General features: G+C 41.4%; 1 protein-coding gene across 1 annotated transcript in view; it reads left to right on the plus strand.

The window, feature by feature from the left end:
• mtbp (MDM2 binding protein) overlaps positions 1–12,481 on the plus strand; it is a 74,770-nt gene that overhangs the window by 18,752 nt on the left and 43,537 nt on the right. Inside the window, exons 7-11 of the mRNA XM_055634715.1 lie at positions 817–931; positions 5,512–5,649; positions 7,022–7,116; positions 10,650–10,722; positions 11,804–11,921. Coding sequence (XP_055490690.1) covers positions 817–931; positions 5,512–5,649; positions 7,022–7,116; positions 10,650–10,722; positions 11,804–11,921 — 539 coding nt within the window. The remainder of the gene's footprint in view (positions 1–816; positions 932–5,511; positions 5,650–7,021; positions 7,117–10,649; positions 10,723–11,803; positions 11,922–12,481) is intronic.

Raw genomic sequence — 12,481 nt, forward strand, 5'->3', positions numbered from 1 at the left:
GAACGTCAGAGGGCGGGATATGGTGTTAGCGGACATGTTGGAAGGTGGATGTTTATGTTAACTTTTATGTAATTGTGTGTCTTGGTTGATTTTTTTTTTGTATGACTATGGTAAATCGAGTTTCACTGTATCTTAATTGGTACCCATGACGATAAAATACCTTTGAACCTTTTGTTTGAGATGTTCAAGGAAGAACCGGAGGGCCTTGAGGCCTTCCTGATGGAAAATGGAGATGTAAAGGGGCTGGATTGCCATGGTGAAAATGTGGTGATGTGTGGGGGGGGGGTGGTTAGGAATTGGAAATTATTGAGGAGAATTTGAGGTGTCACGGCTGTAGTTTGGAAGGGACTGGACAGAATGGAATCGAGGTATTTGAAGAGGAGTTGGGTGGGGAAGGGACAGTTAGAAGCACTGGGTGCACCACAGCAGTCCCGCATGTGGATTTTGGAAGTAGATAGAAACAGGCAGTAAGGGATTGGGGAGCTATAATGTTGGAAGTTGTGGAGGGGAGATTGCCTGAGACAATAAGATCGTTGATGGTGTGGAACATGCTGGCCTGATGTTCCTCAAGGAGTAGGTAATGAAAATCTGAGTGGTGACGCCTGGCCTCAGCACGGTAGAGGTCAGCCTGACAGACTGCAGCAGCAACTCCCTTGTCAGCAGGCTAGATGACAATATAGGAACTGTTACTTTGTGAGTGGAGGTCTGCGTATTCGGAGGAGGTGAGACACGAGTGCGTAACGGAAGTGTAGAAGTTGCGAGCTGCTGTTTATTATTTCCACCTCCAAGTGTATAACATAAATTATTTCATTGTAGTTGGCAGAAAATTGCAGAGTACCTGGGAGCAACTGTTGTAGATCCTGAAAAATTAACGAACGCGATCGACCCATTGGTGTTGTGGAGAGGGCAAGTACGCATCCAAGAACGAAAGGTACGGTTCCTGTTTTTCTATATTTCATGGGCGAAAATATCCAAATTGGGAATATAGGGAAATATATATGGGAATATGGAAAAAACATCCCAATATCGCAATTGGGATGTTTTATTAGAAAGAAAGATACTGCAAGTTGTGTAAATTTGAAATGTAAGTGTAAACTGGAATAGGTGTAAATGGGAGGAGATGAATGAAATACAGGTGCACAACCTTTTATCCGAAATTCCGGAAACCGAAAAGCTCCGAAAACCGGACATTTTTTCCAGGATGTCGTCTGCACACCAAAGCTCGCGTTTGGCGCCAAACTTGACCCGAAACGACCCCCGGTCAACCCAGGTCTGTACTACTGTAGCGGCTGCCTCCTCCCCGGAGACCAGGGAGACACTTAAACATCTGTAAATCATTGCTTAAATGTTAGTCAGTTAGTTTGGAGGGCTTTTATGTGAAAGGGGGGGGGGGGTGAAGGGGGAAACTTTAATTCTTAGTCCCCTACCTGGTCGGAGAGGCGGGGAGCGGGCAATGCCTTACCGGGTCGCCGTGCAGTAAGCTCCGAAGCGCTGTGGCCGCCGACTCCCAACATCGCGGAGCTGGGGCTGCGGGCGTCTGGCCGCGGGCCGCGCTGGATTTGGAGCGCCGCGCAGCCAGGGGTAGAGTTCGCCGGGGTCGGAGCTCCAACCGGCGCCGACCGTGGCCCCAGCTCCGCGATGTTGGGAGTCGGCGGCCACAGCGCTCCGGAGCTTACTGCACGGCGACCCGGTAAGGCATTGCCCGCTCCCCGCCTCTCCGACCAGGTAGGGGACTAAGAATTAAAGTTTTCCCCTTCACCCCCCCCCCACCACATAAAATCCCTCCAAACTAACTGACTAACATTTAAGCAATGATTTACAATGATTCCCCTGTACGCCTTTGGAGTGTGGGAAGAAACCGGAGATCCCGGGGAAAACCCACGCAGGTCAGGGGGAGAATGTACAAACTCTGTAAAGACAGCACCCCTAGTCAAGATCAAACCTAGTTCTCTGGCATGTAAGGCAGCCACCATGCATGGTAAAGATAGACACAAAATGCTGAAGTGACTCAGCTGGTCAGAAAGCATCTTTGGAGAAAATGGATAGGTGACATTTCAGGTTGGGACCATTCTGCAGATTGATTGTAGAGGGGAGGGATCTGAAAGCAAGAAAAGACCAGTACAAATCAGGGCCGGCACCAGATGGATTCAGGCAAGATGATTCCCATATACGCCAATTGTTGACTTGGCATGGTGTGACCCCAAGTGGGATACATCATTGAACTGTGGAACTGGTTAACTTGACTTTTAGTGGAGGAAGGGTTAGGGGATATGAGGTGAGGGCGGCGCATGTGGAACTCACCTAAAATTAGAGCATTCAGGGCCTGTCCCACGAGCATGCGACCTGCATGCGGCAAGCGCGACCAAACCGGAAGCGGGGGCCGCGCGGAGGTCGAGTGATCCCCGTACAGGGCCGGTCCCACCGTTGCCGTGCGGAATTTTGGAACACGGTCAGTTTTTCGGAGCCCTGTTTGTCGGGACCAGCTCCGCACAACTCCATACAGCTCCGGCGATCGAAGTGGGACCGGCCCCGCAAGGTCGTACGGCTCAAGCGACCACTTTAGGTCGCACTTGCCGCATGGAGTCGCATGCTCGTGGGAGAGGCCCTTTAAGCATTCATGTCACTGGGTTGTAAGCTACCCAAGCAAAAATATGAGGTGCTGTTTCTCCGATTTAAGTGTGGCCTCACTGGTAATGAAGGAGGCACAGGACAGAAAGGTTCGAGTGGCAGTGGGACTAACTTCATCTAGTACATCTGGTGTCCCCGATGTGGGCTCTTGTGCATTGGCGAGACCAAACGTAGACTTTCTAATTTTAGGGAGCCTTTACATACATTGCCTTCCCCTTTCCCCTTGCTCCTCCATCTTCCTCCACTAAAAGTCACTTAACCAGTTCCACAGTTTGCAATGATGTATCCATCTTGATAGACGAGCAATTGGTCCATCAGGGAACCACCCTCCCTGAGGTCATCTGTTGCTGGCCCTGATTTGTCCTGGTCTTTTCGCTTCCAGTTTTTATACATTTTGGTTTTACCATTTAGAAATTACAGCAGTGTTTATACATTGCCCCCTCCCATTTCAGGGCACCATAATGTTTTGGACACAGCAAGGTCACGTAAATGAAAGTAGCCATGTTTAGTATTTTGGTGCATGTCCTTTGCATGCAATGACTGCTTGAAGTCTGCGATTCATGGACATCACCAGTTGCTGGGTGTCTTCTCTGGTGATGCTCTGCCAGGCCATTTTTAGCTTCTGTTTGTTTTGGGGGCTAGTTCCCTTCAGTTTTCTCTTCAGTATATAAAAGGCATGCTCAATTGTGTTCAGATCAGGTGATTGACTTGGCCACTCAAGAATTGACCATTTTTTAGCTTTGAAAAACTCTTTTGTTGCTTTAGCAGTATGTTTGGGATCATTGTCTTGATGTAGAATGAACCGCTGGCCAATGAGTTTTGAGACATTTGTTTGAACTTGAGCAGATAGGATGTGTCTATACACTTCAGAATTCATTATGCTACTACCATCACCAGTTGTATCATCAATGAAGATAAGTGAACCAGTACTTTCAGCAGCCTTACATGCCCGGGCCATAACACCCCCCACCACCGTGTTTCACAGATGAGGTGGTATGCTTTGGATCTTGGGCAGTTCCATCTCTCCTCCATACTTTGCTCTTTCCATCACTCTGATATAAGTTAATCTTCGTCTCATCTGTCCACAAGATGTTTTTCCAGAACTGCGGTTGCTCTTTTAAGTACTTCTTGGCAAACTGCAACCAGGCCATCTATTTTTACGGCATCTTGCAGTGTAGCCTCTGTATTTCTGTTCATGAAGTCTTCTGCGGACAGTGGTCATTGACAAATCCACACGTGACTCCTGAAGAGTGTTTCTGATCTGTCGAACAGGTGTTTGGGTATTTTTCTTTATTATAGAGAGAATTCATCTGTCATCAGCTGTGGAGGTCTTCCTTGGCCTGCCAGTCCCTTTGCGAGTTGTAAGCTCACCAGTGCTCTCTTTCTTCTTAATGATGTTCCAAACAGTTGATTTTGGTTAGCCTAAGGTTTGGCTGATGTCTCTGATAGTTATAATCTTGTTTCTCAGTCTCATAATGCTTTCTTTGACTTTCATTGGCACAACTTTGGTCCTCATGTTGATAAACAGCAATCACATGTTCCAATGGTGATGGAAAGACTGGGTGCTGAGAGCTCTCTTATACCTGCATGAAGGAGGCAATTAAACACACGTGAGCAATTACAAATGCCTGTGAAGCCATGTGTCCCAAACATTATGGTGCCTTGAAATGGGGGGACTATGTATAAACATAGATGTAATTTCTACATGGTGGTCAAAAATGTATATAAATACCCTTTGATAAAATCTGACAATGCACTTTAACCACGTGATTTTTTTTCTATTATAAATCTCAAATTGTGGAGTATAGAGGCAAATAACTAAATGATGGGTCTTTGTCTTAAACATTATGGAGGGCACTATTTGTTCAGCATGACAAGCAGGCATTTTAAGTAAAATCTCACTGAACTCAACTACATTAAGGCTTTATATTCCTTCTGCACATAGACAACTAATGGTGATTAAATACAGCTTCACTCATTAGAATTGATAGTCTACTCCAACATTTTGGTTATGGCCAAGTAATCTAGAGAATTTCATATTTACAAGAGGAGCACATCTTCACTGAACGTCTCAAACGAACGAGAACACCTATGCATATTATAAGATTTGTTGATAATCCAGACACTCAAAATAGGAATGCAGACATCCCAAACAGCCTTCTTTCACACATTTGAAAGACTGCTCTGTCAAACAGTGGTGCTTATTCAAGCAGTTATCTTTATCTTAGATTGAAGACTAGTTCCCGTTTAGTTCCTTGGAAACTTTGATTTTTGCTCAACATCCTGGCATATTTACATATAACCTTTAAAGGGGGGGATAGCTTTATGGTGAGAGAAGCAAAGTTTAAAAGAGATAAATGGGGCAGCATTTTTTTTGCACAGAAGGTGGTGAATGCTTTGAATGTGCTGCCGAGAGTGGTGGGGGGGGGGGGGCAGATATGATAGCAGCATTTGAGGTTTTTAGATAGGTACATGGATATGCAGAGAATGGTGGGTTATTGAATATGTGTCGGCATCATCTTGGAATCATATTCAGCACCGATGTCGTGAGTTGAAGAGCTTGTTCCTGTGCTGTACTGTACTGTTCTATGGTCTATCTGAAGTTTCTTGTATCTGTTGTTTGTATATCTTGTTTGTGACTCTTACTGCTACCCTCATTTCTCCACACTTAAAGAAAGCTCACACCTAATAATCCCTAACAAAATAAAAACGTTAGTATCTATTAACTTCTTAAATTGTATGGTAAAATTTGGTTGAAGCACTCCATTAGATTATGCATGCATGCTTTTTAAATACCTAAGTATGTAAATTTGTAGAGGTTGCTTTGTATGAAAGCAAATAATACCTTGTCATTTGTAACAAGACAATTTTTCTTTTCCCTAGTTTGCTTCAGAGGTCACGTTTCCTGGGTTCTGCTTGAGAGCCTGCACTCAAAACTCGTGGTGCCATTTAATAAGCTCCTGCTCGACCACAACTTCCGGAGCATCAAATACAGCTGGAGATGCGAACTTGATTTTCACCGTGAGCTTGTAATGGCCATCATAATGCGCCAGGAATCTATCGTTATCATTCTTGCCTGCATGCTCTGATGAATGTGTATAGATCAGCCAGTTCTGACTAAATGTTCACACATCTGAATTCAATGTATTCACTCTAATGGCCAACACTTCAGATAAAACGCATTATTGTTCTTTATTAAGTGAAGGATAATTTCTATCTTTGTGCCTCAACCACATCTGCCGTGTTATGATCATTTATGTCCTGAAGACGTTTGCATTGCTGTCAATATCTATTAGTGTGAGGTTTAAACCGTACACCTGCTCTATATCTCTGCTAAGGAACTCCTTTTAACATGGAGTGTAGGATCAAGGTACCATGGTGTTGCCTCAACTTCTCATCACATACATTTACTCATCATGACCTTGTTTATATGCAGCTGTAATGCGCTCAATGTTTAACTTAGAAAAATAACAATTAACTTGTCTGCGTATTACTGAAATATAAGCAATCCTTTGATGCCATTTATATAATGAATCAGGAAAATAGGAATTCAGTTATGCTTTATTTACAAATTATTTTGCCACACAAGGTTTCTGTGTAGAATTATGCACTATATATTATTTTATAGACACGTCGTGTTTTATACATGGTTGCTTTAAGAGTTTTTAAAATGATGCACTTGTCTAATGGCTACCAAAGTTTAATTTTTGCACTCCTATTTTCAGAATAATGTGCACAAATTTGTCTGGCACTGTATCCCAGCGTAGTCACATATGGTGCCTGGCATATGTTTGATTACGGTGCTGCTTTTCAAGCCGGTAACCTCCACATAAAACGCAAGGTGCTTTAATTATTATTTGTAATTTTGTTGAGCTTTGCAATATACAAGCATTTTTGCAGGATAAAACCAACAAAATAATTTTTATTTAATTTTTTTTTAGATTAGATTAGATCCTTTATTTGTCATTCAGATTTTTCGGTCTGAACAAAATGTCGTTGCCTGCAGCCATACATATAATAATAAACAATAAAACACACAATAAACACAAATTAACATCCACCACAGTGAGTTCACCAGGCACCTCCTCACTGTGATGGAGGCAAAAGTCTTAAGGTTACTGTCTCTTCCCTCCTCATTCTCCCTCTGCGCTGAGGCGATATGTTGTTACCCCACCGGGCGATGGTAGTCAGTCCCACAGCTCAACCGAGCTCTGCACTGCACTGCACTGCACTAAAGCACTGACCATAGATATCAAATTGGTAAATTACCACATAAATAGTTTACATTTTTTTTAAAAATGTTTACTTATAAATATTCCTTTCCATTAAAGAATTTTGTTTCTGCATCCTTGTGGCATTGCCTTGTAAAGTTTGTATTTGTTTTATTTTCCAGGTTTTCCATTATTACAAGCCAGTGCTGGAGTTTGTGCAGTTGGTGGCGCTCTCAGACCTTCCATCTTGCTTTCAGTCTGGGATTGATTTTGAATTGTATCCTTGTTGTTAACTTGCATGATTTCACTTACTTTTTGTAGGTAGTAGTTTCTTTTGAAGACAGACACAAAAAGCTGGAATAACTCAGTGCGACAGCCAGCCTCCCTGGAGAGAGGGAATAGGTGACGTTATTTCAGCTTTTTGTGTCTATCTTCGGTTTAATCCAGCATCTGCAGTTCCTTCCTACACACGTGTATTTTCTTTTACAAGTTAACTATCAACCATACTTGTTCTGATTCACCTTCTGATTTCTGTGAAATACAGTATCTTTGTTACTTTTATTTTACTTCAAAGAATCGACCTGCCAGTATTAGTTTAATTTAGGAGTCTGCTGAATGCAGATATACCAGTAGACCGTTCAACCACTCAAGTTTATTAACAGCGCTTGGTGATTTGTGCCATTACCCATTGTACTTTGTTGGTTCTTGATACCCTGAGTAAAAACAAAGTTCTACTAATTTACAAAGATGAGAGGGGATCTTATTTAGAAGGATGATAGTGGATCTTATTGAAACATATAAGATTATTAAGGGTTTGGACACGCTAGAGGTAGGAAACACGTTCCCGATGTTGGGGGAGTCCAGAACCAGGGGCACAGTTTAAGAATAAGGGGTAAGCCATTTAGAACAGAGATGAGGAAAAACTATTTCACACAGCGGGTTGTGAATCTGTGGAATTCTCTGCCTCGGAAGGCGGTGGAGGCCAACTGTCTGGATACTTTCAAGAGATAGTTAGATAGAGCTCTTAAAGATAGCAGAGTCAGGGGATATGGGGAGAAGGCAGAAACAGGGTACTGATTGTGGATGATCAGCTGTGATCACAGTGAATGGCGGTGCTGGCTCGAAGGGCCGAATGGCCTACTCCTGCACCTATTGTCTAGTGTCTATGTAAAGAGGCTGCATTTGAATCTGGTGGTATGTGCTTTCAGGCTTTTATATCTCCCTGTCCTGACGGGAAAGAAGAGAGAGAATGACCAGGATGAGAATGGTCATTAATTGAATTTCCAGCATGGGTTTGAGGCATTTAGACAGACTCCTGGAGTGGAAGAAGATAGACTGTGTGCCGGCAGATGTGCAGTTTAAATTGGCATCATGGTTAGTACAGACATCGTGAGTGAATGGGCTTGTTCCTCTGACATACTCATGTATGTTCTTTGATTCATTTTGTGTAGGTTTTTGTGATTGCATACGTGAACACCCAAATTTCTCTTTCCCTGGAAGCTCTTAATCTTTCATCACTGGGAAATATTGCAAGTGCAAATTCCCTGACTTCTCATTTTGCTACGTTAAATTCCATCTAAAAATAGCAACCAACATGTGTTCTGCACGATGACTTTATAGATTTTCCAATCATTTAAATAAGAATGAATACCTGCCACAAGTAAAATTCTACATATATTTCTGGCTTATTTTAACTATCATTAGAAATAAGCTAATTAATTTTGGTTATTTGGTTACAGAATGTAATGGTTGTAAAGATCCATTCAATTTATTGCAACTTTTTGTGAAATTCATGACCGGATATTTTTTATTCGCAGTTTACAAATAGAGTACGGAAAAACTAATGTAGACGAAATTGAGGCTGTTCTTTGAAGCCAACTCATTTATTGTGAATGTTAGCTGCTGTACAGGTACTGTTTCCTGTAGGTTGTTTTGTGTTAATGAGTGAACAATTACAAGTATTTTCTCATCATTTCCTGCCTTTGCCTTCCTTTGTCAGTATTTTCAGTCAATACTAGATTGGTTAGCAGGCCCAATACAGCAGTGGTGTGACTCAACATCCAGTCATTGGAACTAACAGTTTAATCGGTTATTGTTTTTTTGTTTTTTTCTCTTAAATTAAATAATGGTATTTTGAAGTATTCTTATGTGTTGTCTGTTGTCTCATCATTAGTGTGGGTAGATTGGAGGCAGGTGACTAGTGGGGTGCCTCAGGGATCTGTGTTGGGTCCTTTGTTGTTTGTCATGTACATCAATGATCTGGATGAAGGTGTGGTAAATTGGATTAGTAAGTATGCAGATGATACCAAGATAGGGGGTGTTGTGGATAATGAAGAGGATTTCCAAAAGTGATTTAGGCCATTTGGAAAAATGGGCTGAAAGATGGCAGATGGAGTTTAATGCTGATAAATGTGAGGTGCTACACCTTGGCAGGACAAATCAAAATAGGACGTACATGGTAAATGGTAGGGAATTGAAGAATACAGTTGAACAGACGGATCTGGGTATAACCGTACATAGTTCCTTGAAGGTAGAATCTCATATAGATAGGGTGGTAAAGAAAGCTTTTGGTATGCTAGCCTTTATAAATCAGAGCATTGAGTATAGAAGCTGGGATGTAATGTTAAAATTGTACAAGGCAAGTTGCATTTGTGAGACAAGGCATTGGTGAGACCAAATCTGGAGTATGGTGTACAATTTTGGTCGCCCAATTATAGGAAGGATGTCAACAAAATAGAGAGAGTACAGAGGAGATTTACTAGAATGTTGCCTGGGTTTCAACAACTAAGTTACAGAGATAGGTTGAATAAGTTAGGTCTTTATTCTCTGGAGCGCAGAAGGTTAAGGGGGGACCTGATAGAGGTCTTTAAAATGATGAGAGGGATAAACAGAGTTGATGTGGACAAGCTTTTCCCTTTGAGAATAGGGAAGATTCAAACAAGAGGACATGACTTCAGAATTAAGGGACAGAAGTTTAGGGGTAATATGAGGGGGAACTTCTTTACGCAGAGAGTGGTAGCGGTGTGGAATGAGCTCCCAGTGGAAGTGGTGGAGGCAGGTTCATTGGTATCATTTAAAAATAAATTGGATAGGCATATGGATGAGAAGGGAATGGAGGGTTATGGTATGAGTGCAGGCAGGTGGGACTAAGGGGAAAAAAATTTGTTCGGCATGGACTTGTAGGGCCAAGATGGCCTGTTTCCGTGCTGTAATTGTTATATGGTTATATGGTTATAGATAAAAATGCTGGAGAAACTCAGCAGGTGAGGCAGCATCTATGGAGCAAAGGAAATAGGCAACCTTTCGGGCCGAAACCCTTCTTCAGACTGAAGCCGCAGCCGCTGAGTTTCTCCAGCAATTTTGTCTACCTACGATTTTCCAGCATCTGCAGTTCCTCCTTCGAAAACACACACACTAATGATGATGTTTAAGAAGGAACTGCACTAAAGAAAGAACAAACATGAATTCAGTGCTGAAGCTATTTCTTGCAGGCTCTGGCATGTTTATTCTGTAAGAGGCTTAGCAATTCCCTCGAGTTAAAAATAAGATTATAAAATGGAATTGTTGCTGAATAAACTGAAGAAAATTGTATTAAATTAATGTTCTGTATGATTAATCTTCAAGTTTCGATAGAATACATGTTAACTTTCAACGTGTAGAATGTACAAAGAATGGGCTTGAGGCCTGCTTTCACATTTTAATATGTTTCAGAATTTTTGGAGAATATGATTATTAAGGGGTCATATTTTGTGTTGTTGATAAATATCACCATATTTTTAATACATTGAGTACCTTGATTAAATTATACAGCAGTTTATTACACAGTGACATCGAAAGCAAATCAAAGCTTTTGCTGAACCAACTTTCCTCTCTACAAGGCAAGGTATGTACTGGTTCCTTCTGGGATTAGATGTGCTTCTCATAAATGATTGCGTCCTTCACTCCAAGTTTGGCACTCCATTGGCTTGGACTTTAGAAAAGGATATGGTTGCTTTGGAGCCAGTGCAACAGGGACTCATTGGACTGATTTCTGGGCTCAATGGCTTATTCCGTGAGAAGAAATCGGATAATGTTGATCTAAACATAGCAGAGTTTGGAAGAGTGAGAGGTATTCTCATTGAGGCATTCAAGAATCTCAGAGTGAGTGACCGATTAGTTGTTGAGAAACTGTCCTGTGGCTTGAAGAATTTTGAACGATGGGAAAAGATCCCGGGGAGGGACGGTCCATTTAATATGTGGGAATCTTTTGGGGGGAATTGAGGGAAATGGAGACTGGTTGTTAGGGGTGAGGATAGGTGTAGATGACGATTAATCATATTTAATAGTGAACATCACGTTTTTTTGGGACAGTGGCTGGCCATAGTTGATTCAATAGGCATTCATTTTTTTCGATATATATTCTTGTTGCTCTTTATAGGTTTTTCCTGAGAATTTCTCAGTTTCAGGGTTATTCCTGCCATTTATCAGCTAACATTTTATCTTTCATACCCTTCCCTGTTACTATTGCTGACATCTCCTGAGAGATTTATTATGTGTGCACATATTTCTCCATCTTTCCCTTTCTTTGGCCTAGGTGTACAAATACTGTCACATTGCTCCTTAATAAGATTACCACTATTTCCACCTCCCAGGGACCCCACAATGAACTCGCCAACTGCCAAAATCATGGGATAGTGACTCTTGTGATGAACCCATTCCATTATGATAGTCACAAAATGCTGGAGTAACTCAGCGGATCAGGCAGAATCCCTGGATAGAAGGAATGGGTGATGTTTCAGGTCATTGTAGAGTGAATGTATTGTCTCGTGTTTATGTGTAATGACATTTGCTTTCTTTCACGGCACCTATTTATGCAAAAAAGTACATTTACTACTGACTATTATTCATGGACATTCTGTAATCTGCATTGAAAATGACAATTGTTTTAAATATCATTTAATTCCAATTTTTACTTGTACTTGCAGGTGGGGGCACTTTTTTACCTGTCTTGTACTGTGAGCAGCACTATGATTCCTCCAGCTAACCAGTACAGTACGCGGAAGTGGAAAGAGTATATGGCAAAGAAGCCAAAATCCATTAATGGTGGGTTTGCAAAACTATACTGTTACAAGAATATTATTTTGTCCATTTTGCATCAAAGGCTAAATATGTTTTCTCTCCACTGGTTTGAATTTGTATATTTTGCTCGAATATATTATCATCATTATGTAAATTATTGTGCCGCAAAATAATAAAAATGGAAAATTATTGAACTACTCCATTGGTCAGGCAGCTTCTGTGGAGGGAGAAACAGAGTTAACATATCGGTTGATAACTTTTCTGGTCTGCTGTTATCTTCATTTTTGTATTTTTTGTTCAGTTTTAATTAGTCGAAAATCAAAGTTGACCATGTATTTAAAACTTTACTAGAATGTATTTTCCCCATTTCAAAAAAAAAATTGGCTTATTTTGCTTGTTTAATAATTCCCTTAGGTTTAAGCTCAACATTCAATATTTTCAATTTCAGTTGAGTTGGACAAGTGAAAAAGCTACTTTTATAACTACTAAACCAGGTTCGCTTCTTAATAAACAGACACCACACAAACTGTTTGGTAGACCAGTTCAAAACTTTACTTAACATCGGCCGATGGAAGGGAGCGAGG

This window comes from Leucoraja erinacea, chromosome 4 (genome assembly GCF_028641065.1).
Source record: "Leucoraja erinacea ecotype New England chromosome 4, Leri_hhj_1, whole genome shotgun sequence".
Lineage (NCBI taxonomy): Eukaryota > Metazoa > Chordata > Chondrichthyes > Rajiformes > Rajidae > Leucoraja > Leucoraja erinaceus.